We start from the raw sequence: 26,838 nt of genomic DNA on the forward strand, positions 1-26,838 counted from the left end.
TACAAAATATCCCACCCCTTCCCTATATTTTTCCACAATACTGAACCATTTTTAAACTTTGTTGCGTGATCAGCATGGATATATTTGGATTGGATACATTCCTGGGCGAGGTTCGGGGGGGGGGGGTGAGATACTTTCCACCCAAGCTTGGCCATGAATGCCAGGTTCATTACACTCTGGCTCCTAATACCCAAACCCCCGCAATCTCTAGGCGTAAAAGTCTTATCCTTTCCCACTAAATGGATTTTCTTCTCCCCCCACAGAAAGTCATTCGTAATTCGATCTAGATCCTTAAGGATAGAGGTAGGTAAGACACAGGCCTGTATATAGTAAGCGGGAATGGTCGATAGGGTTGATTGAATTAAACACAGCTTTCCGGCTTTTGTTAAAAATTTTGTTTTCCACATTCCCAACTTCCTCCTAACTTTTTCCACTACAAACTGAGTCTGGGCTCTGGTGGGTCTTTTATGCGATATCGGGAGACCTAGATACATCCCAAGGTCAAGGTTTTCCCTAACATTTATGGTTTCGTCGAATAAATCTCTATGGCTCTGGTCCGTGTTAGGAGAGAAAATCAGTTTACTTTTTAGCTCATTTATTTTCTGGCCTGACACCTGACAAAACTTCTCAAGCGTTTGTCGCACCGCAAAAGCAGTATCCTCGTCCACCCTCCCAAAGAGAAGTAGATCATCTTCAAAGAGAAGGTGCGATATTGGTACCTTCTTTCTCCCTACCCAGAATGGAGTCCATTCCTTTCTTTCACAGCTCCCAAGGATAGCTTTCGAGAGGGCCTAGAGGCAGATATTAAACAGGTAAGGACACATAGGGTCACCCTGGCGCAACCCCCAAGAATGGTAGAAAGTGTCAGACTTCCTGCCATTAATCAACACAGCCGAGGAAGCTTTCGAGACACACTCCATAATGAAGTTCACAGAGGGTAAAGACAGGTTACACTCAAGAAGGCACTCTCTGACAAAGCTCCATTCCAGCCTATCATAGGCTTTCTCTAGATCGATTTTCAGAGCAAACCATTTACCTTTCTTTTTATTCATCGAATGGAGAATCTCTGAGGCGACAACTAAATTGATGTCACGCCCTCTACCCTTTATGAAGCTATTTTGGTACTTGGAGATCCAGATAGGGATGTGGGATTTTAGCCGGTTGAAAAGAATTTTTGTGACCAACTTATAAAAAGTATTACATAGACTAATTGGCCTATACTGCTTGATGGTTTCGGGGGATTCCTGCTTGGGGATTAAACAGATTAGGGCTTAGCTTAGGCCTTCGGGCAGGTAGCCCCTCCTAAACCAGTTTCTAATAGACTCACAGACATCATTCCCCACCACTCCCCAAGACTTCTGGAAGAATAAAGGATGAAAACCGTCGGGCCCCGGGGCTTTTAAGGGTTTCATAGAGAATAGGGCATCTCTTATTTCCTCCATTGACGGGGTGTCCCTAACATCAAGGCAGGAGGTGTCATCTAAATCAACCTCCTGCCTCGGGCATTGCACCTGCTCCGTGGAATACAACAGGGTATAGAACCTAAGGATGTGTCCCTTAATCTCCAATGGGTCAACTATTTCATTTCCCACCTCGTCTCTAAGGCAGAGGATCCTATTGGAATTTCTTCTAATGATAACGCTCCGATGAAAGTACCCAGTGTTCCTATCTCCCTCCCCGATTCTATCCATCCTACTTTTGGAGCGCCACAGGAGTTCTTCTTGGTCAAGAATTCTCATAATATCATTTTGAAGGTCATTTTCAAGGTTTTGATGAAACAAAGATAGAGGATAATCCTGGAGGTGTAACTGGACCCCTTTCAGCCTTGCAAGGAGGTGTCTTTTCCGTGCATGGACATTCCCAAAGGAGTTATGGTTCCAATCCACCAGGGCTATCCTAGTGTGATCAATTTTTCCCCCAAGAGGATTGGTCTACTAGGCCAGGCCTGCCTAACTACATCTAAGAATCTACTATCTAGGGTCCACATCGGCTCAAACCTGAATGGTTTCGGCCCCTCCATAGGGCGATCATTCTCAAGTTTCAATAAAATAGGGCAGTGGTCGGAGGTAACCCTAAGAAGATGCCAAAGGTTATGGGCCGGGAACGCATTAATCCAATCATCATTTGCCCAGCCCCTATCCAGCCTTTCATAAATCGGGTTATTGCTACGATTATTTGTCCAAGTATACTTAGGTCCATTATACCCAATATCAAGCAAGTTATAGTTATTCATGATATTAACAAACATATTAGTTCTATGATGCGAGATATTTCGGCCACCAGACTTCTCATTTCTATTTGTTACTTCATTAAAATCGCCTAAAACTAACCAGGGTTTGTTAACATTTAGGGAAAAGGACAAAAGTTCATTCCATAAATCTTTACGCATGCAATATTTAGCGCTGGCATATATAGCAGAAAAAAGAAAAGAAGTTTTCATATTACGTACCTCCAAAACCCCATGCACTCCTTGGACACCTTCCCCAATCTTTTGGAAGTCAACCACATGTGAGTTCCAAAGGAGGAGGATGCCTCCGGCAAAGCCCACAAGATCCACAAGAAACCAAGAGTCCAGCCCCAGCTCCTGAATAATGACCGCGGTCCGATCCCTCGAGACCCACGTCTTCACAAGCACCACGAGAGAGGGTGTATGATGGTGCATGAGCAGTCGAAAATTCGACACAAAAGATGGCCTACTAATTCCCTTCACATTCCAGAATAGGATCGACATTCCTTTGAATAAATTGGGGGTGGCCATGATCCTCTTAAGGAACCCTTCATTTCCGCGCTCCCACGGATCAACTTCTTGTCTGGTTTTGGGACAAATCCACAGCTTCCGGTGAGGCCACGAAAACCATCTCTGCCTCGCGCGGGTTTTTTCTCCCTTTTGCCTCTTCCCAAGAGACATTCAATTCCAGTTGCTTCATGGGTCTTTGTAACCGGGCTATAATCAGTGCATCCGTGTTGCTCATGGCTTGCACACGGAGCTGCATGTGGTTCACCAATACCACCGTTCGAGTCATGGTAAATACGGGAGATGGGTCCAACCAAGGGCCGATATTCATAAGGAGTTCTCGGTCCGCCGCTTCGTCCTTCACTTCCCTCTGTAGAACCCATTGTATGAATAGTCGGAATAGGGGTGGGAGATATGCTGTCATTTGGAAGTGAGGGATGTGAGGAAACATTATTTCTGAGTTTGCATACATGATTAAGGGTTTGTACACTTCCGGAGTGAGTTTCGGGTTTAGCATTAGAGCTTTGACCTCCTTCAAGCTGATGTCGGCATAGATCTCCGGTGACTCCGGGAGCAGGAAGTCTACGAAGCCCGGATTATTCAACTCGGGCATTAGGGGCCTCATTGGCCGGGCATACCTTATGAAGGAGAGGTCCTTCACAATTTGGATTTTTGGGTGGCGGGAGGATGATGGAGGGGTGGTTGGTGGGGGGGGGGGGGGCTGGGGAGGGGGTATAGGATTCCATTTGGTCCATATGTGTTTTTTCTTTTTGTTTAGAGTAAATGGGGGATATGTTTACGGGTATAGAGGAGGATGGGGCTGGGTTTTTAAAAGGAAGGGATGGTTTTTTCGGGAGGGGTTGACATGACTCCACTATTTTACTTTTCTCAGAGGAAGTAAAAATAGCCTTACTAGGGGACAGCAAGGGTACAATGAGAGAAGGGTCAGGCAAATCCGCAGAACAACTCCCAAGAAGATTTTGGACTGGGGGAGGGATTTCTTCAATGGTATCTGAACATCCGGCATTTTGAAGGAGAGAGAAAGAGTTGAGATTTTCTATTTTTTCGTGATTTGCAGGATTAGCAGCCCCCTTTTCGAGAGTTGTCAACTCTTCATTTAATGCAGCCGCCTTTTTTCCTTTTGAGTCTGCTGGATTTTTGGGGGCCCAAGATCTGTTGGATATTAGGGGTCTACTTCCCTTTTTGGAACTTTTATTTCGGTTTTTATCACTTCGGTTCACCACCTTCGTACACCTTTCCTCCTCCTTCAACTCTCTACTTTGCGAGTTTCCGGTGATCTCAACCTCTTTTTTTTCCATGTTTTGACGAGAAGGATAGCCCCTCTTTGCTTGGCCCACACGATTACAGATAGTGCAGCACCACGACCCCTCCACGTAGGCCATTTCCTGTGACACTCTTCCAATTCTCACTCTTCTAGGCATGAGTTTACCTTCCTGCATCAAGACACAAATTGCCGCAAATCGACGTCTACCACCCTTTATAGAGTGTGAATCAATTTTAATAATTTCCCCCACTCCATTTCCTATTTTTTCAAGCATATCCCTTCCGTAAAATTCTATTGGTAACCCCGGAAGATGAATCCATATGGGAACTTCTCTAATGGTCGCTGAAGTAGCTTGGAATCCTGGTATCCATTGTTGCACCCATACCAAACATCCGAGAATGAAGTATGGACCCCCTGCCAAAATGGAAGATTTTTGACTTGGGGATGAACACTTCACTATATAGAATCCATTACCTACCGCTATTAAGTCTAATGGACCTTGCTAATTCCACACTTTGCCCAGTTCAACTTTTAAGTAGTCATGGGAGAATGACCGACCCAGAACTTTGCATGTAATAGCTAATTCCCAAGGTTTAGCAATATCCAGGTATTCTTTTCGAGAAATGGGGATAAACACCTCTCCTTCATTTAAAGGAGTTGACACTTCAACTGCAAACGGGGGTTCAGGAAGATTTAAAAGGATAGATTCAGACATTAATGCACCTGAATTTAGGGAGACAGATGATAAAGCATCTCTAAATGACAAAGGATTTCATGCTTCTGCAGAGTCATTAATGGCTTGAGAAAATTCCCCTTCCTCTATTGACAGATATGGGTCAGGGGGACGTGGGTCAGGATTAGCAGTGAGACGAGGGGATGGGGGTGGGGACCTTGGTTTTACTGCCATCCTATGGCTTGCCGGTGAAGCACAGGTTGGGGGAGGGGGAACTTTCGGCCGTGAGGGCGGTTGGGTATTTTGGGAGGGTTTTCTCTCTCTAAGACTTTAGGGGTTCAACTTAACCATCATTTGCAGTAGGGGAACTTAAAACTTTTCAAATCTCCATCACTTCACTAGTTAACTTACACAGTTGATAGACGCTCATTAACTTGCTTCATTTTGAGCATCTCTGCTCTCATTTGGTCACATAACCTCTGCATTTCGTCGAGACTTGGCGTTCTAGCCATTGGATGGGTTTGAACAGTAGTTGATCTGTTTATGCCCCACGGTGAGCGCCAAACTGTTTATGCTAAAATTTGCCTACTACGACAGAATTAAAGTTAGGGACGATTTACCCAGATTATGAATACGACAATGCAAAGAATGAATGCAAAGGGGGATAAAGGGATGAACACACAAAAACGGTTACGCGGAAAACCCCAATGAAGGTGGGTAAAAACCGCGGGTGAAGATGGTTCCACCAATCGACTATCGAGGACGATCGTTCCAGATGAGCGACAATCGTTACAGCTTAAGTTTTTTTCTCTAAGTACAAGTGTCAAATGTCGTCTCTAGTTGGATAATCATCTTTTTTCCTTGTCTTTTGTATATCATATGCCGTATCTTTTCCTTTGGATTTTTCTGATTAAATGCACTATTAATTTCCTAAGCAATTACAATAATAACCGCTCCTTGATTGTAGGAGATTCTCTTGATCAAAGCTTCCACTGACGGAATCTACTTCCTTCCTTCATGTAATTGATTTTCCCAAACGGCTGTATTTGTTGAATTATCGCCGGATAAAGCACCTTCCTTTCTTGGACAATCGGTTACTGATTTTAGTTGACTTAGTCTTCGCATCTTCCCATCGCGTCTTAGATGTCAAAGTCACTATGTCATTACGTCATGTCATCCTACAAAAATCAGCCATAAGAATTACTAAGTGACAGATAAGATTTTTTCCACTAGTATATTCACATACAAGAACACTTGAGACTTATAAATCCTAAGGTTCACTCTAATGGCGTTGCATAACTGACAAGCCGCCTCAGATTGCATGGCGTCACTTTTAATAGCATGCGCTTCACGAATTTCATTTTCGTGACAAATTCTTTCATTATACATAGTGAATTGAAGTTAGGTGATGGTTGTGAATTTGTAAACAAATGAAGAAAATTGGTCTGAAAGATCTTGATTTTTCCTAAAATCCTTGAAAAGAGTGTTAATGGAGAAGACAAGTAAAATGAAACAATAAAAGAAGAAAACACGTGCTCTGCGTGATATGTTTTATTTTGGGTCATCTTTTATTGGGCCCACTTCAAAGGGCGCGTGACTTGGAAGCCCATCTCAAGGGGTGTGTTACTTAAAAGCCCATTTCAAAAGGGACGTAACTTTTTATTTTTCAGGAGACAGTAAATCTTTTTTATAAAAAGGGGTAAGTGTAATAATCTTGAGACACTACTCATCTCTTGAAACAACACCCCCCAAAAAAACTCTCATCTCCTAAACCTTCTCAAGAAACCTTCTTCTCTAGAAATGGATGCCCCTCAATTATCCGTCGACTCCTGCATTATTAGGACTCAAGAGGTCAACCCACAAGAGTTTGACCAGCCCTTCCTCCCTCCTCTTGTGATACTAGAGGAGATATAGCAGGAAGAAGAGGAAGAGGAAGAGGAAGAGGAAGAAGAAGAACAAGAGGAGGGTGTTCCTCCACCATCAGATGAATATGATGATGATGATGAGGAGGAGGAGGATGAAGATGACGACGAGCCCCCTTCCCGAAGGAGGAGGGTTTATAAGGATCGTATCCCAGAGGACACCTCTAGCTGTGAATACCGTTTTTACCCTCTTGGCGATGACTCCAGCGATGTTACTGTTGGAGAGAATGATGGCGCCTCTGAAGAGGATTATAATGCCTATAAGCCAAGGTCTCCAAGGGACTAAATTTATGCCTAGGATTTAGAATTCAAAAATTCTTAATAGGTTGTAATTTTTATTTTAATATAAAAATTTCAGCCTTAGGTTGTAAATTTTTCATTATTATTATGAATGGCAAACTCGAGAAGTGATATGAAACATCAAAGAGTTAGTAGGCAGACCCAATTTTTCCCACTAAGGGTCTTAACTTCAGGTGATTAAGGTTAGTTACAAAATACGTTATGAAGGTTAAAATAATTATATAATAGATATACGATTTTAACTATGAAATTATTCAGTCCTAGAACTTTATTCTACAATCAAAACCTTGAAATGTTCTTGAGAATTGATAAGTGCATATAATTCTATATTTTTAGTCCCTAAAATTAGTCTTATAGTTATCTTCTATGTGTTATTAACGATTATTGACTTTTATTAATAAGTGAGTCATTTATGTCCATATTATATTTTTGTGAATAATTAGCTTAAACAGTGTGCTTTTTTTTATTGTAGGTTATTACAAGTAGACAAGAAAATGAAAGTAGAAGAAAATGAAAGTAGAAGAAAATGATGCCGCCCAAAAGCAATATCTTATTAATTGAAGAAAATAGTGCAAGCCCAAACCAATTAAACGTGAGAAGTAAAAGGAAGCGAAATTCATCGTGTTTCTTACTTCACATCTCATGGGAAACTTCAATCAAAGAAAGTAGGAAACTTTCTTCCTTCCTTCATTCATTATAGCAGAGTAAGATAAAATAGGAGATTTTCTTATTTCCATTTCAATGACCAATTCGGTAAAGGAAAGAGAAATTGTTCCCTTGATTCAAGATTCTTCACCGAATTCAAGAGTCTAATTTAGGGAATATGGAGCATATGAAATTTTTTTTTCATCTCTGCAAGTAATTTCCCTAAAAATGAAAATTGGGGAATTCTAAATTGGGTATATATTCCCTAATTTTTACCACAATAATACACAAGCAGAGCGACAGAAATTTAGAGTTGTGAGAACAAGGTAGTAATACAAGAAGATCTGAGGCTACGAGATTGAGGAGTACTGCATGAGAGTGGTCGACATTTGTGGAGAATCAAGTGCAGCGGGGTCCTTGGGTTAATCCGAATTTCATAAGTTTCTCTCTTCTTTATTCCTTAATTATCTAGTTCTTGTGATTGAACTTGGTTGTTATTATTGTTAATTAGATGTTATTTTGATTTGGTTTCTAATTTCTGATTTTGGTCTAAGTGTTTGAACTATGAGTTTATTCATATTTCAATATTAACTTTTGAATTAATCAATTCATGTGTTAATTTGTGTTTCAATTACAAAAGTTTAATCTCAATTCTTGTAGTAGTGCACGATTACTTGTATGAAGTTATTAGACTTTGCTAAATTTCTATTAGGCGCGGCGTTTAATGGTAATTTAGAGATAATGACTTAATAATACTAGTTTGAGCGGTTCATAATTAGTCTTATTAAGTATACGAATTGAACTAATAAAACAAGTTTATTGGGGTTGTTTATATTTTAGCAAGATTCTAAGTTTTTTAGTGAGCAAAATATTGAATTGACCGCGGCGGTAATTCGACAACCTATTTACTAAACTTATTATTGAACTACACCAAATGACTGAGATTAAGAAACTTAGTTGTGTCTAATTTATCCATGATCGAACCTAAGTTTTGTTGGTTGCTTGTTTGTCACTTGTGAATAGTAGAATAGTATTTATTTTTCTCTAAACTCATTTATATTAGTTATTTAGGTATGATTTCAAAACCCCCCATTCTATGTTCATAAGAGTAAATAATGTTATACTAGTATTTATATTATTTATGTGCATAATAGTTTATTTTTGTTGCGAGTTAAACTTTGAGAGTTAGGAATTTTAATAATCTTCTTGTGGGATCGACCTTTTCTTACCATTTTACTAGTTGTTAATATTTTTGAAGGATTAAGATTGGTATTATAAATTATTAATTTGTGTACGGTAAACGACAAATATCAAATTTTGGCGTTGTTGTCGGAGAGATATGTTTTAGTTTCCTATTTATCAAAGTTTGACTTACTCCTTGTATATTGTTGTATATTTTTGCAGCATGGCATTAAAATTTCAGTTGATAATTTTAGTCTCTAAAGTTCCTATTGTTTAACCATGTCTGTAGTATTTCTCTGACTATGATCTGTTAGTTAGAGTAAATTACACTAGTGGTTTTTTTGTGTCTTGCTATGCTATTATATTTAGTGAACTACGAAACATTTCACGCGCTTGAATATCATATTTGCTTTGTTTCATCTTGTGTCTAATAAGTGTATTAACTTTGCTCAGTTAATAATGGATCTGCATGATTATCTACTTGTGTTCCATTTTGTCCCACAAATGCCTTAATTTATTTAAGTCTTAAAGTAGTGAGACATGAGGAGGTTCACATACATATCCTTAATATAGAGTTTCTGATTGCTTAGGAGTTTAGAGAGTCTGATTTTGTCTCTAGTGCTCATTTAATCTCTGATTTTTTTACGAGAAGTGCTAATTTTCATATCCTTAATATCAGTCTGGTATTTTGCTCACCTAGTAGTTTGAAATTTTCATTCATTTATTTCTATCTTTGCCTATGACTCAAATCATTAGTAGAGTTTGTAGTCTGCTAGTTTAAGTTGGCATCTTATATTGTTCATGTCCATATCATGTTTCCATACAACGTTTTGCATGATATTAGCTTGTTTCACATCCTGCATCATATTTGTTGGGAGTATCTCTGGTATTCTTCTAGAATTATACTCTTTACTGCTTGATTTTTTTTCAATACAATAAACAGCGAACATTGGTGCTCTGCCTGCTAGTATTTTTGCTAAGTGATTTTCAGATTCGTGCCTATAACTATAAGAATAAAACATGGAGTAATATGTCAAGGATTTCTGTATATCCCACCCTTTAGAATCCTGTAGCATCTTTTTTTTTTTCTTCCTATCTAATAGACAATGAATTTACTCCTTTTAAGGCTACCACTAAAGCAGACTAAAAAAATTAAACAACTTAGAATTTCATGCTAATGAGTATGTTCGCACAAATTTTATGCATAGCTACATTGCACAAACCTTCATAAAAAGTTATGTTAATGTCTAGTTGTCTCCAAGAGTAAATATTGGCTCCATCTAGGCTGACGTCTTGTTAAAAAAACAGGGGGCTTCTCTGTTTCTTATTGTGAGAATTTAAGTAATAGTGCTTAGTTATAATCTCTATAAAGTATAAAAAAAAAATATGTGTTTTCAGTTGGTATAATTCCCTTTCTTCTAATTTGTTTAAATGCTTTTGAATATGGTACTAAAGTGGAGCAGTTGTAGTTAGACCACATGTGAATGCTCTTACTCCTATAGGCCAGATTTGTAAGTTGTTAATTTTATTGGATAATGCTGCTGCCAGTTTGTAGGTTTAATAGGCTGCATTTCCCCCTCTATTTTCATGCCTTTAACTTACCTTACCTTCATTGCATAAGTCAATTAGTAATGATTTGATTAGGTGGACCTTATATGTGTGGTTTGATGTTATCTTATATGTCTTAGGGCCTGATATTAGTTTCAGTAACTGACTGATTGTTGATCTCGAAAATAGATTCATGATTCTTGTAGTTATGCTCTAATTAAGTTAATGTTAGGGAAACCACACTATGTTCTGTTTGAGAAATCATTTTTATCACAGAGCACTTATAGTGACATGTTGTTCTAAAATGGGAATCACGTCATAGTATTAAGGAAGTATTATAAAGTATAATTTTTATTAACACTCTATAAGAGAGTTAAGTTTTTTTAGAACTACTTGATTATGAAAACCAACTGAACTAAAGAAGATGAACTATGTGCTTATGAAGTAAATTAATGGACTTACGCTTCCTGTTTATAAAAGTAAACAAGCCGGTTTTCTTAAAATGTTAAACTCGCAGCATGAGTATAATCGAGTAAGTTGTCCTTATTTTTGCACTTTAAGTTAAGTGGGCTCTTATGGTTCAAGTAGTTTTCAAGTAATCTAAATTTCTACTATTAATATCTGCGAGTTATTACGTGCAAATATTTATTCTTTATTCGATATATTGAGGAACTGAGATGATTATTATCAAAGATGAACTTCATATTTCCACTTTCTACTTCTCAGTTTAATTATTCTTTGCAAACAACCTGTAAATCACTTGGAGTATATAATAATTCTTCATTTTTCTGTTTACAGTACATGAACACACGCTTATGACGTGAACAATTGTTGTTTGATCAAGAAATAAAGCGGACAGCCAGAAAAACAAGGAAAGAATTCTTATAAAACAACTAGAAGAATGTCTTTATCTTGAGAACTTATTCAAAGACAAAGAAGAGATCGGTGATGAAAGTGACCTTGAAGGAGCTAGCTGCACCTAAGCTGGATGATGAACCACTTGGCATCGTTTTTCCAACCTTGAAAAAACCTCTAAAGTTAAACTCAGGTTTTCCATCCTTTTACCAAAATTCTATGGTCGTGGAGGTGAAGATCCAAATCGATTTCTTAAAGAATTTTTGGTTGTGTGTTCTTCTATGAAACTAGAAGGTATTGATCCTAATCATGTCAAACTACATTCTTTTCCATTTTCATTGTTTGACATAGTTAAAGATTGGTTGTATTCCCTTCCACCTGGATCAGTTACTACATGGGATGCACTACAAAAAGCTTTTCTAGAAAATTTCTTCCCTGCAAGTGGAATTGGATCCATTAGGAAGGAGATTTGTGGTGTCAAACAACATTCTAATGAGTCATTATATGAATATTGGGAACTTTTTAAGCGACTTTAGGCTTCTTGCCCCCAACATCAAATTAGTGACCAACTTCTTATCCAATATTTTTATGCGGGTATTTTGGGTAACGATAAAAATTTAATTGATGCGGCTAGTAGGGGTGTTTTAGTTGATAAAACACCTACACAAGCTAGACAATTAATTATTAGGTGGTTTTGATTTTTATGAGGGTATTTGTTTTGATTTTCTCACTCTACTGATGCTTGTCCTACTATGCAATCTGAAAATGCGAATGCATTAGGTGGCTTTTCCGGCCAGCCCCAAACAAAATATGACCCCTTTTCACCAACTTATAATGAAGTTTGGAGATACCATCCGAACTTAAGATATGGACATAGACCTCAGTTTGCTCAAGCTAATCCTCGACCTTTTGTTCATCAAAACCCTCAATCTCAACCTTCTAACCCTTCCTTAGATTTCTTAGTGAAGAATCTTACCACCCAAATTCGCCAAGTACATAATTAGAATGTTGAGTTTCAAAAGAAAACTGATTCCCATCTCCAACAACTTGACACCCAGATTAGTCAAATTTGTACTTCTTTAAGTAATATAGAAAATCATGTGTCAGGCAAACTACCATCTCAACCTTTGTAGAATCCAAGTAAATAAGTTAATGCAGTCTCAGTAGAAAGAAGAACCACAATGGCTGAGCCTTTTGGACCTTTGAATGCACATGAAGATAATGAAATGCAGAGAACTAGAATTCCGTTATTAGATGCAATAAAGGTGGTTCTTAAATATAGTAAACTCTTGAATGACTTTCTCACTACATCTGACATACACAAAGGAGAAGAAGTTTTGAGACCTCTTAGTATACCACCCCCAATGTGTGAAGACCCTGGATCATTCTCAATTCCATGTAGGATAGGTGAGACTATTTTTCGACAATGCGTGTTAGATTTAGGATCGGCAGTAAATGTTTTCCCCTCTCTTTATATGACATGTATAAGATAGGACCATTAAATACTTGTAGTGAGATACTTACTGTATATGATGCTAGTAGTGTTTATTCTATCGGATTATTAGAGAACATTCTCGTTCAAGTTAAGCACATGTGCTTTCTAGTTGATTTTATTGTTATCAATGGAATCCACATTTCTGAGATTTTGTTAGGGAGACCATTCCTAAAGACTTCAAAATCATTAATTGATGTTGCTCACGATTGTGTCATTCTTGAGAGCAATGGAGAGAAACTGAATTTGAATGTATTTGAACCGGAAGGTTCTGATATAGAGTCAGGTGCTACTAATTATGTTGCTTATTGTCTTGTGCAGCTTGGAACAGAAAATTTGGAGATTTTACTAGAAGAGATGGTGAATGATGTCGTACTAGAGCACATGTTAATGAATGCTCTAAATGAAATCAATTTGCTAGAATGAAGATAGAAGTACGTCGAGCCAATGCCGTAAACTAAAGGCGCTACGTGGGAGGCAACCCATGATTATTGTGATGGCGACCATATTGCGAGTCTTGTTCCACGCTTACTGGTAATCTAGCCCCTTGGCCGCACATATTTACACACACCACATTCCCTGGTCTAGTACATTATTGACAGCAGTACCACAGCACAATACCAAGACATTTTCACCTGCTCCCATCTTCGTCACAAAACCAGCTAAGTCTTCTCATTCTTTCGGACAATGAAGAATGTAAGTGCGGGGGAGATTGATAAGTCCCTATTTTATATATAATTTTAGCCCATTATATTAATCTTTGGTATAAGTTCTGGGACTTATAATAGGTTTTCTTCTTATATTTTAAAGTTTTAAGAGTCAAGTTACTTATGCAATAAAGTTGATAAAATATGAAAAAATGAGCTCAATAAATTACTTGCCTCATTCTAATACTACTTATACATGCTAATTTGGTTTATCTAATATTTATAATAGTAGTATTTGTTTATTATGTAAATAATTTATTTTGGAGCCTAAGTGTTTATTACTTTATTAAATTATTTGTAGGAAAATTGAAAGAAGAAAAAAGAAAAGCCACACTCCTACAACAAACCTAAGACAGATGACAAGAAGATATTAAAAAGTGGGCCAAAACCCATCATCAAAAAGCAGATCCAGCAGAAAATAAAAAGAAAAAAATAAACCTAAGACTAAGGTGGACAGCAGCAATAAAAAGGAATCCTACGGAAGACTTCATGGAAAAATCATGCAGCATTGAGGGACGAAGACGAGGAGATTGAGACAGAAGTCTCACAACAGCAGACGCTACAGAACGCAGCAACAGAGGCGACGAGAGTTCATCTGTTTCGGGAGTTTATCCTGTTTCATTTCCTCTAATTATTTCAATTGTTAATCTTTGTTTAATTATTATGTCAAATTTTAATTGTTCATCGTTATACAATTGGGTTAATTTAGATATGTGTTGCTAAATTTAATTGTTCTAGGTTAGGGAGGTAGTCTTTTATATTTCTATCAATGAATTGAATTTGTTGTTTGGGTTTGATTTATTATAATTGCAATTTGATAATCTTGGTTTGTTTGATATAATTGATTTGGCCAATTGATTATATGTTTAAGATATTGGATTATTAGCGGAAGTGAAATTTCAATATTAGTTCGAGGGATTATTAAACTCAAGTAGTATAATTTAGGAATAGTTATACACTTGGGTGGTCTTTTATATGAATTTCTTGTTCATAATGGGTTTATATTAATTGTTATGACCACGGAAGTAGGCGTAAGATTAGTATAAATACACGTTTTCTACCTTGGAAGAGGAGATAATATATCATAGGAAGTTCGATCATTGCAACCCAATATTATTTCAACCCAACAATTAGTTTAATCTCATGATAGGAAGTAAAAGGGGAAACCCAAAACCTAGAACTATCTCTCTCATATTTGATTCTTACCTATTATCCGACCTTTTAGAGTATAGTTCTTATTTTATTAGTCAAGTTTATCACCACCAATCACTATTTCCGGATCGTCTAGATAATATTAGTATCTCTTAATTTGGTAGTTGATTATACCTCCTTGTGGGAAACGATATCTTGCTTACCCTATATTTATTTTAATTGACCCGTACACTTCGGTATTTTAAGGTACATTTAGGACCGACCAAGTTTTTGGCGCCGTTGCCGGGGAGGCAATAGTTCAATATCATACTAGAGAGATTTTTAATATTAGTTTAGACTTTATTTTCTTGTTAGCACTTGTTTTATTTTTCTTTATAATTTTTTTTATTGCCTCTCATAAACATTTTGTTAGAGCTATCTTTGTGTTCTTGAGTTATTAGTATTAATTTTTTTTATTAACTAGTTTCTTTGTCGAATCACTAGTAGTTGTGTTTCTTAATTATTTAGCGTAGAAGTTGCTGCATATTTGGTGATTTTTCTTTCTTTGTGCTTATAGAATTATTAAGTTAAGTTCAATATTTCTGATATTTATTAGTGTATGCCACGTACTAATCGTGCTTTGGTTTCTTTTGATCCTGAGATTGAAAAAACAGCGCGTGCACTAAGGAAACAGAAGAGGTTGGAGCAAATACAAAAGCTGCCAGATTTTGATTTGGAGTACATCTTCTCTGAAGAATCTGACAATAAACCATTAGAGATGGGGGATAACAACAACGAAAAGCCACTACGTGACTACGAATGCCGAATGCTAGTGGAGGCCCTTCAAGTATTGTAAGACCTACTATTTCTGCTAATAATTTGAGCTTCGCCCTGCTTTAATTCAAATAATTCAACAAGACCAATTTAGTGGCCTAGATAATGAAGACCCTAATGAATATATAACCACTTTTCTTGAAAAATGCGATACTGTTAAGTTAAATGGAGTGACTGACGATGTTATTCGACTTGGTTTGTTTCCGTTTTCACTTAGAGATAAAGCTAAAATGTGGTTAAAATCTAATCCACCTAATTCATTTACAACATGGGCTACATTATCTCAAGCTTTTCTTAGTAAATATTTTCTCCGGGAAAAACTGCTAAGTTTAGAAATAATATAACTAGTTTTGCTCAATATGATGGGGAGTCTTTATATGAAGCATGGGAAAGGTTTAAAGATTTACAACGTAAATGTCCTCATCATGGTGTTCCTGATTGGTTACTAGTGCAAACTTTTTATAATGGTCTGAATGAATCTATTAGAATCACTATAGATGCTGCTGGAGGAGGTGCAATAATGGGTAAAACTACTGAAGTAGCTAATAGGTTACTTGAAGAAATGGCTTCTAATAATTATCATTGGTCTAATAATAGGGGTAAACCAAAAAATGCTGCTGGTATGTATGAAGTAGAAGGAATTAACATGTTAAATGCAAAATTTGACAACTTAGTTAATTTGTTTACTAAAATGAGTAATGTCAATTCTATGTCTACTACTATGCCATGTAATTTGTGTGGAGGTGCTCATTTAACTACTGAATGTGCTAATGTGGAGCAAGCTCAATATGTTTCTAATTTTAATAAGCACCCACAAAATGATCCCTATTCTAATACTTATAATCCAGGCTGGAGAAACCATCCTAATTTCTCTTGGAGGAATCCAGGCCAACAAAATGTTAATGATAATTCACAACATCCCCCTGGCTTCCATCAAAAACAACCCCAACAAGAAATTAGACGATCTTGGGAACTAGCTATTGAAAAATTAGCTAATGCTACTTCTGAAAGAATTGAAAAGTTGGAAACTAAAGTTGATCAAATGGCTATTTCTAAATAGAAATGTAGAACTTCAACTTGGACACAGTTAGCTAATGCCATCAATTCTAGAAGTCAAGGAGCTTTGCCTAGTAAAACTGAAGTTAATCCTAAATAACATTGCAATGCTGTCACTCTTAGAAATGATAAGGAGTTAAGTAACATAAAAAGTACGATGAAAGAAAATGAGGTCGCCAATGAAAGTGAAAAAGAGAAGGAGAATTATGAAGCTGAAAGAGATCCTGAATTAACACCTCTTCCCCTAGTGACACCTTATGTTCCCCCTATTCCTTTTCCACAAAGACTTAAACAAACTAAATTAGATAGTGAATTTCAGAAATTCTTGAAAATGTTTAAGCAATTACATATTAACATTCCTTTTATTGATGCTTTAATGCAAATTCCTTCTTATTCTAAGTTTCTTAAGGAAATTATGTCTAAAAAGAAGAAGTTGGAAAAATATGAAACAATTGTTTTTAGTGAGGAATGTAGTGTTGTGATTCAGAAAAAGCTTCCCCCTAAACTAAAAGACCCGGGAAGTTTTTCCATTTCTTGCACTATAGGTGATATTAAATTTTCTAAAGCTTTATGTGATTTAGGTGCAAGTGTCTCTCTTATGCCTTTATCTATTTGCAAGAAGTTAGGATTGCATAATATAAAATCTACTACTGTATCTTTTCAACTTGCCGATAGATCTATTAAATATCCAATAGGAATACTAAAAAATGTGCTAATTAAAGTCGATAAATTTATTATTCCTGTTGATTTTATTATTCTTGATATGGATGAAGATATAGAGGTACCCATTATTTTAGGTAGACACTTCTTGGCTACTGCTGGAGCTAATATAGATGTTAAGAATGGTATTTTAACGTTTGAAATTGGTGAGGAGAAAGTTCACTTTAATATATTCACTTCTTCTAGAAACAATTCACAACAAGATCTTGTTTGTCAAGTTGATATAATTGAAGACATGACTAAGAAGAAACATATAACTGATGCTACTAATGCTCTACTTGAAGTGTGTTTGAGTAAAACAGGTACTCCTCCTAAGCTTAAGAATGAAAAGGTAAGAAAGGTTTTTCCTCTAATCAAGGAATGTTTTTCAGGGAGGAAAAAGGGTGAATTCAAAACTAAAGGTGAGTCTCCTTTGATAACTAAGACGACCACTAAAGGAGTGACTAACTCCTCGATTGATCCTGGTTAAACGGAACTTGATGGAAGTCAAGCTATAGACTCTAAACAAGCGCTACTTGGGAGGCAACCCAAGCACTTTGATTGTTTATTTTTCTCATTTAGTTCTCTTTATGCTTGTTCCTTTTGTTTTTCTTTTGCAGATACTAGAGACTGTAATGAGGCTGTGGGATAATTAAGATGAGTCTCTTATGCATGTTACCTGCTTTGTTACGTGCTGCTGCTACATGCTGCTGCTACGTGCTGCTAGGTGCTGCTGTAACCTGATATTGTTATGTCCTGCTACTTCCTTTTACTATGTGCTGTTGTGAGCTGTTGTGGGTATAAGAGTAGCTCACTCGTTGTCGCTCTCTTACCGCATTGGACGTGAGAAGTCGTCTTACACCCCAGGTTGTTTCTTTCTAAGTCTTTCATATTGCCATGGTTATTGCTACAGTTTTCGTCCCCTTTCCCATATAGTTTGAGTATATTTGAACATTGAGGACAATGTTTATAATAAGTGTGGGGGAGAGGCTTAAGCCTTGAATTGCTGGGTTTGATGTATTGTTGTGATGCTGGAATTAATTTGTGTGAAGAAACAGGTCTAGAAAATCTTATTGGATATGCCACATTTTAGGGGAGGTGCTGTCAAAATTTATGCAAAAATTTTAATTTTCATGTCTGATATTGATTTAAAGGCAAATTCCATTAGCTTAATTTGACTGAAAAGAAAAAAAAAATCAGTTTTTAAAATTCAAAAAAAAAAAGTTTTTCTAGTTTTGTTGCAAACTAATGGGTCTTTAATTTTGACTGATTCGGAGAATAGCATAGTATCATTGTTCAAGTGTTTGGCAAGTGATAAGAATGGTTATTTAAGATTTGATTGTGATTTACTTGGTGGACATTTATAACCATTGTGAGACTTTTGAGCCTTGTAGTAGACTAAAACATCTGTATTAGTCTCTATTTTTTTTTGAGAGTGTGTGTTTGTTCCTGGTGAAGTATAAACTTTTGGATTTGCATTGGTTTCTTCGAGACTACATTGAAACATGAGCATATATTAAAATGATAAAGGCATTTGTTTTTGTTGAACCATATTTAGTTTAAGCCACCTACATAATCATATATCTTTCTAAAGCCCCTCTGAGCCTTAAGCCTATTTCTTTTGTTTAAACCACATTACAAGCTTATTCCCTAAACACATGACTTTTACCTAATCTTTGAGCTAGTGGAATATATGACATGATTATAATGGGGTTGTACGTCATACTTCTATGTGTAGGTGATTATATTAGTTTCCAACTATAATTTTTCTCAAAAGAAAATATCAAAATGAAATGAAAAATATGAAGGAAGAAAAGAAATGACAAAATATGAAAAGAAGAAGAAAAAGAAAGAAGAAAAAGAAAGAAGAGGTTGATATTGAGAATAAAAATGAGTTCGGAAAAGTTTATTATTAGATATATATGACAAACATTTGAGTAGTGGAGTTTTGACTGTGACCATTACAATTGGCCTTGTTAGAGATTGTGTACTCCACCAGTCTCAAAGATTTTGACCACCAAATACTAAATACTTCCTACCCTTTACCCGAGCCTTACATTACAACCTTACTAAAGCCCTTTTGATTTTTTCATGCTCTATGTCTTCTTAGTGGTGGAGAATTGAACGATATGGAAATTTAAAGAAGAAATATTTCATTTCGAGTCGACTTTTTAGGTTATGAGTGATAATTATTATACCCTAAACACATGAGTGATTATAATATTTTATTTTTGTTTGCACAACTAAAGGAGGGTTCACCAAGTTAATTACTCAATTACTCAATTCTTGAATATGGTTGTGGTAAGACTGAATGGAAACACTATTATATGAAGTACTATGGTTTTTGAAGAGTTGGTTGGTCTTTGGCTCATTCCTTGTGACGTCTAAATAATATTTTCGAACTAAAATTATTTTGATAAATCATATTTTTGGTGTTTGTGAAAACTTTCAGTTGAGTTATGGCTACTTATAATAGGATTTGCCTGAAAAGTCAGTCAATTGGAAAGTTAAAAATTTATAATGACAAATAGATGCTAGTATTATAATCCTACTTTGCTTGAGGACTAGCAAACCTTAAGTGTGGGGGAGTTGATAAGTCCCTATTTTATATATAATTTTAGCCCATTATATTACTCTTATAATTTTAGCCCATTATAAGTTCTGGGACTTATAATAGGTTTTTTTTCTTATATTTAACGTTTTAAGAGTCAAGTTACTTATGCAATAAAGTTGATAAAATATGAAAAAATGAGCTCAATAAATTACTTGCCTGATTCTAATACTACTTATACATGCTAATTTGGTTTATCTAATATTTATAATAGTAGTATTTGTTTATTATGAAAATAATTTATTTTGGAGCCTAAGTGTTTATTACTTTATTAAATTATTTGTAGGAAAATTGAAAGAAGAAAAAAGAAAAGCCACACTCACAACAAACCTAAGACAGATGACAAGAAGATATAAAAAAGTGGGCCACAACCCATCATCAAAAAGCAGATCCAACAGCAAATAAAAAGAAAAACAAAAACCTAAGACTAAGGTGGACAGCAGCAATAAAAAGGAAGTGAAAGTATTGGGTCAGACCGTCTGACCCAATACCTTCCGTCGGACGGGCTTAACCGATCAAAAACGTGCGGGTTTTTTTTTTCATATTTGTTTTGTTGATCAGCAGCTTTGTTTATTTTTAGAAAAAACATTTAACGGTTATTAGGTCATTATCTTTTTTCGAGTTTGAAACTGTTTTTTGGATATCTGCTTGATTCTCGCTAGTTTTAAAACTGATTCTTCTTCTTTTCAAAGAAACCGATATATTATTTACTTATTATTTCTAGAATTTTTCTGCTTCTCTACTTCTCTGCTGTTGAAACTTAGCGTGTTTTTTTGTTCGTAATTCATTACTGTTGCATCGCAAATATGGTGAAGAGGATCAGAGATGATGATTCTAGGTATAATTTCGTTTGATTTTTGCTGCAATTTTTTTTTGTTTTTCGAATTTTTAGCGTTTTTGTTGTTGTAATTGTAATGTAGCCCGAAGTCGAAGAAGGTGAAGAGTGTCGCATCTTCAGGAAAATTTTTGGCACTGTCTACTGCTGGGAAGAAGAAAGAGAAAGATGGTGATTATGATCCAAGGTAGATTTCAAATTCTTAGTGTAGTTGAGATATTTATTTTGTTTTTTTCTATTTTTGGATGTTTTCAGTTTATTAGTGTATTTATTTCATGTTGTTAGGGTTTGTGTTTCAGTTTTTGTTGTTTTATACACATATGTTTTCAGTTGTTGTTGTTTTTCAGTTGATATTTATATTCTTTCAGTTGATTATAGTATTCTTTCAGTTGATTATAGTATTCTTTCAGTTGCTACTTGTATTCTTTCAGTTGATGTTGTTTTTCAGTTGATATTTATATTCTTTCAGTTGATTCTTGTATTGTTTCAGTTGGTTCTAGTATTGTTTCAGTTGCTTCTTATATTCTTTCAGTTGATGTTCTTTTTTTGTTTCATTTAGACATTTCTACCTTTCTTTTGGTGTTTTTCATTTGTTTTTCTTTACTTTTTTTTAAAAATAAAGATGTGTAACTGAAAATGAAGAAGTGTAACTGAAAATGAAGTAGTGTAACTGAAACAATGTAAATTGTAACTGAATATTTTTAGTCTCATTAGAAACAATGAAATAAAGAGTCATTATACTAAATGAAATAGTAAGAAGACCAACTGAAAAATAATAAGTCTAACTGAAAAATAAAGAAGTCTACTGAAGCACTATATAGACTATCTAAAAAACAAACAAGTCTATCTGAAGCACTATATAGACTAGCTGAAAAACGGAGAAGTCTATCTGAAAAACAAACAAGTCTATCTGAAGCACTATATAGATTAGCTGAAAAAACGAACAAGTCTATCTGAAGCACTATATACTAGCTGAAAAAAAACAAGTCTATCTGAAGCACTATATAGACTAGCTGAAAACGGAGAAGTCTATCTGAAAAAACAAACAAGTCTATCTGAAGCACTATATAGACTAGCTGAAAAACGAACAAGTCTATCTGAAGCACTATATATACTAGCTAAAAACGAACAAGTCTATCTGAAGCACTATAATTGACTAGCTGAAAAACAAACATGTTTAACTGAAGCACTATATAGACTAGCTGATAAAACAAACAAGTCTAACTGAAGCATGCAAATTTTTCAATGAGAATTTTAAGTGTAATTGGAATAGAATGAAATGAAAGAATAATTATACTAAATGAATAATAAGGACTAGCTGATAAACAAACAAGTCTAAGTGAAGCACAATAAATAAGTTACTTTGAAGGACTGTAGAGACTAGCTGAGAAACAAACAAGTCTAACTGAAGCACTATATAGACTACCTGAAAAACAAACAATTCTAACTGAAGCACTATATAGACTAGCTGAAAAATAAACAAGGCTAACTGAAGCACAACAAATACTAGCTGAAAAACAAAGAAGTTACTTTGAAGGACTGTAAAGACTATCTGAAAAATAAACAAGTGTAACTGATGCACAATTAATATAAGCTGAAAAGCAAACAAGTCTAACTGAAGCACTATATAGACTACCTGAAACACAAACAAGTCTAACTGAAGCTATATAGACTACCTGAAAAATAAACAAGGCTAACTGAAGCGCTATATAGACTACCTGAAAAATAAACAAGGCTAACTGAAGCACAATAAAGACTAGCTGAAACACAAGCAAGTCTAACTGAAGGAATATAAATAGTAATATAACTAACTGAATCTCGAGTAGCTGAAAAATAAACAAGTGGAAAATAAGCAAGTGACCTTTGTATTGTTTCAGTTGATGGTGGTGTTCTTTCATTTGCTCTTTGTATTCTTTCAGTTGATGGTGGTCTTTTTTCAGTTGATGTTTGTATTCTTTCAGTTGAACTTTGTATTCTTTCAGTTGATCTTTGTATTCTTTCAGTTGATGTTGTTTTTGTTTTCAGTTAGTTTTATGACAGGCTAAAGTCGTATCACCTAATCTAAAATAACCTAAAGTCCACTAACTAGTAGTCAGGGAAGTCAGGATCGAATCCACAGGGAGAAGTTATACTATCATATCTGAACTCTAATATTATACTAACGAAATCAGATGAATGGTTGTTTTACTAAGCTAAACAGGTAGCAGAATTAAATATGAAGGTGTAAATATATCAATAAAGTACTAGAACCATGGATCACTATGCATACAATTCGGGAAAACAAGGATAAATGATAACCACCTAGTAAGTCAACTGTCTAGGGCACATGTAATTTCTCTCGAACATTACCTCCCTCAAAGATCACCCAGCCGCTCTCGCATAGTCAAGGGTCACTTTGCCTAATAATTGAAAGCCTATACGATATCTCTCCTCTCGAAGTAGATTCAGTATTGCAATAGTAGAAATATAAATCAGGCCTAACTTATAATCCTGGCATGAAGAATCAATCAAAGGAAACAATTGAAATACCAGATAATCAAACTAATCTATCAATCCCTCATTGCATATATAGATCTCCACAATTCTAGTATAGAACTACTCACTCATAATCATGAAAACAATAACAGAATCATATAAAAACTCATACTTTGAAACATGGCAAATAACTAAGAAAACAATATAATTAACAATGGAAGAAATAACAAAGAAGTAAAGAAGAAAGATTACCGAATTATATTGAACTATGAATAAGCAAAAGGTTTGATCTTGAATTGAAATCACAAAGCAATAAATTAAGGTTCTTCAAACACTCTATGGAGAAAACTAATAATAAAAACTAGTCCGAGTTAATAATTCTGATTTTTCTATTTATACAAGCCCTAAAACAATAGAAGAAAATCTCGAAAGAAGGGCCCGTAATCATTAAAAACCCGCGTCTCGTCAGTCGCCCGATCGGGCCAAAGTCGCCCGATGAGATCGGGCTCCAACGCGAAGAAAAGGGCAAAAACTATCAGTCGCCCGATGTGATCGGGCTGACACGCAATCGGGCGGTCTTATGACATGGCAGGCAGAGTAGCTGGAAGGGTGCCCGACGTCGGGCCAACTCGCCCGATCGGGCGGAACACCGAAATACGACAGGGCGTTGAACGCCCGATCGGGCCCGCAACAGAAACTATGAACGCGCTTCTTCGCCCGATCGGGCTGGGCCGCCCGATGCTATCGGGCCGATCAGTATTTTCTCGTTTCTTGTTCTTCTTTGCTCAAAGTCCCGGAAATCATCATCGGATCTAGAAACTCGGCATCTAACCCCTCTAATCCACTGTGCAATCATGTAAAGTAGGTAATAGCTTCCAAAACCTACAATTCAATACAAAATAGCAAACCACAACTAGATGGAGAGAGTTAGTACCAAATGGCTCATAAGAGCACCATATTCACAACTTTTAGCACATAATTAGGGGAGAAAACTCTATATAAAACCATAACATCAAACTCCCCCAAGCTAAACCTTTGCTTGTCCCTAAGCAAAGCACAACATGAATATGAATAGAATTTACTTCACCCCTCAAAGTATGAAACTCAAACATTTTGACCTCAAAAACCTTCAAGCAAGCAAAGTTCAAGTTCAGTTGATCAGACTACTTTTGACTACCAATCACTTAAGCGGATTGTCCGAAATAGCAGCCATACATAACTTGCACATCTTGAAAAGGGGCTCACCAGGATGTCACTCCTCTCAATTTTTGTGGCGAGCATAGAGTGTGCCCGAACGCTCACCAACCCAACCATAATATCCCTTCCCTCTCACACTCTCATGTGTTTAGAAAAGGTAAAATGTCGCTCATCCTACTCAAGTCGACTCGAATAACAAACTTAAACTTCAACTTTGGCACATTGACTCTGTATCATTCAATAAACATTCAAACAAGTGCTCAAAAGGTCTTTCTGAGGGTTGTAATGGGGCTCGGGTAAAGGTAGGGAATTATTTGGGGAATGTGGTGGAAAAGCCGAAAAGGGGAGCAATCAACACTAGTAGAACTAGGTGTGGTAAAAACAACTTCCATGGTCTCAATCACATACCCAAATAATGACCAACTTTAGATTTTTCGAACCAATCAAATTGTCTCCTTGATAGTTTTCAGCAAAAAATGTATTGTTCTGATTTTTTTACACTTTTCTCTCTTTTCATGACCCGTGACTTCTTTATTCTTTTCATGTGTTATTTTCTATTTTTTTTCTGTGTTTTTTTTTTCTCTTATTCACTTCACCTCATGTCAACATAAACATGTTATTTTCAATCAACCCGAGAATCAACCACACAACATAGTTCTATCCTAACAAATGCTCCCCCAAGCTAGGCTTGGGACAATAAACATTGAAAAGGCTCAAGGTATGTAATGTGGCTTGAATAGATCCAAAAACTCATTAGGCTCAGCGGGGCTAGGAGGAAATGATTCTTTTGTAAAAATTCTGAGGCCAAAAATCAAACAATTGACGCCTTTATCACAGCACAATGTTCAAAGTCATCAGAAATCAACGAGTACAATGCCAAAGTCAAGATAAGAATGATATGAGGAACTAACACACAAGGATAATTCGGACATAAATATGCATCCAAAGGCTCGAATGAATCCTTACAATGTAACCAGTTCAAGCATGCAGTTAAAGTAGGTGTTTTATCATCAAAATCTGCTCAAGACCAAGGCAATCAAAGATCACATCACAACATCCCAATCACGAATGCCCGACTATCCAGTATAATGAGTTAAATCATTTTTCAAGGCAAGGTTTGGGCACAGGGAACAATTAGACTATTCATGTTCAACTCGTATTTTTGGTTTTTTCAGCAATATTTCAATTTTTTTTGTTGTTTATGAAAGAAAAAAGTTAATTAATTAACTAACTTAACTAGCCTAAGAACACTTAGCATAACCTACTAAAAAGCAATAATAGTGAGAGTGATACTTATAGAAATCCTCCCCCAAGCTGAACGTGGCAATGACCTCATTGCAACAAGAGGAAGGAAATACATGGATATCAGTCATCCATGTGCACGTCCTCACTAGCCTCATCTCCATCCACCTCATTGTCGGGCTGACTGTAGCTCGGGTTCCAGGTATACCAAGAGGGATGTGCATCATGCTCAGCAATGCGATGCAAGCGGCAGTTCTCGTCATACATCAAGTACAAAGCCAGGTGCTGATCGTTGGCTAGTGTATCGACCCGCTGACTAAGATTCTGTAGAAGAACACCATTGGCATCAACCTGCTGGCTGAGGCCCTGGATAGCCGTTGTATGGTGTAATGCCAGTATCCATGCGATGAAGCAGGGTCATCATTTCCTGAAAATCAAAGGAAGGAGGAGCAGTAGAATATGGGGGAGGGGGAGCATCAGAAGATGAGGGAATGTCCTCAACATGGGGACGACGATAATAGGTACGCTCAAAGATCTGGGGGCGAGGGGTGGGAAGTCAGACCTGCAATGGAAGGTGATAGTGAGGTTGGCCAGGTTTGATTTTGGCCAAAGGGTTGGCAGGTCAATGGAACGCATTCCGTTAATTTGCCACTTGTATGTGTCAACCCGTTCTAACCAATGCAGGCGAGTGAGATAGGCATAGTCCAATAGGGTAGGGCCTAAGGCTGGCTGATATCGAGTCTCGTCAAAGTCTGGAATGGCCCTAGCAAAAAGAGTGACTAGCCCCCCGTTCACGATGGGCCGAGAGGAGAACCTATGATGATAGTGTTGCAGGGTAAAATCAGTTTCGTCCCCAGTTATGGCATAGTAAACGTCCCTATGATGATAGTCAGGGGGGTGCCCAATCTCCCCCCGGTTAAGGACACGGAGTATGCGAGCAAACTCCGGGAGGGTGAGGGTGAAGTCTCTATTTAAACAGCCTATAGGAACATGCGAAATTGGTCCTGAGCGAGGGTGGGTCACATTCAAGCTACTGTAGAATTCATACACAAGCACTGGATATGTATTGACATGAACAGGATAAAGGGGTTCCATACCAATGATTTTCATAAATTCCTTAAATTCATTATGAATGCCCAATTTATCAAAGAATTCAATATCAAGGAACGTGGTAGGACTTACCTCGCGCCCCTTGAGGCGCTGAAATCGTTCCCTTTGTTCTTCCATGGAGAAGATGACTTCCGGGAAAGTCTCATCTCGGGGAATTTCCGGTGGTGGTGGTGGTTGTGAGCCCGTTGTAGATTTTCGTCGCCTTGTGAACATGATGCTAGGATGTGCAAAATTTCGAAGCTTCAACTCACTCTCTAATGGGGAAAAGATGGGGAAAAACTTGAAGCACTCAAATCCTCACTTTA

The 26,838-nt window shown here is 36.6% G+C and overlaps 1 protein-coding gene, 1 long non-coding RNA gene and 1 other non-coding gene across 4 annotated transcripts; 2 read left to right on the forward strand and 1 right to left on the reverse strand.

The window, feature by feature from the left end:
• Window positions 1-7,460: 7,460 nt before the first annotated feature.
• LOC125493262 (uncharacterized) lies at window positions 7,461-14,164 on the forward strand. Of its 2 annotated transcripts, none has more exons than XR_008967523.1 (3): window positions 7,461-7,999; window positions 11,088-13,332; window positions 13,645-14,164. It is a non-coding gene; the product is annotated as an uncharacterized LOC125493262 (long non-coding RNA). The 2 variants fall into 2 exon arrangements; XR_008967524.1 differs by having other exon boundaries at window positions 7,461-7,980.
• Window positions 14,165-14,312: 148 nt separating this feature from the next.
• LOC104885048 (uncharacterized) lies at window positions 14,313-20,876 on the forward strand. Its single transcript, XM_057392053.1, has 2 exons — window positions 14,313-20,512; window positions 20,595-20,876. Exon 1 carries the CDS (start codon window positions 16,522-16,524, stop codon window positions 17,551-17,553), a length of 1,032 nt encoding a protein of 343 aa, XP_057248036.1. The 5' UTR covers window positions 14,313-16,521; the 3' UTR covers window positions 17,554-20,512; window positions 20,595-20,876.
• On the reverse strand, window positions 15,634-15,740 carry LOC125493937 (small nucleolar RNA R71). Its single transcript, XR_007270260.1, has one exon. It is a non-coding gene; the product is annotated as a small nucleolar RNA R71 (small nucleolar RNA).
• Window positions 20,877-26,838: the final 5,962 nt, after the last annotated feature.

Source organism: Beta vulgaris, chromosome 9 (assembly GCF_026745355.1).
Source record: "Beta vulgaris subsp. vulgaris cultivar EL10 chromosome 9, EL10.2, whole genome shotgun sequence".
NCBI lineage: Eukaryota > Viridiplantae > Streptophyta > Magnoliopsida > Caryophyllales > Amaranthaceae > Beta > Beta vulgaris.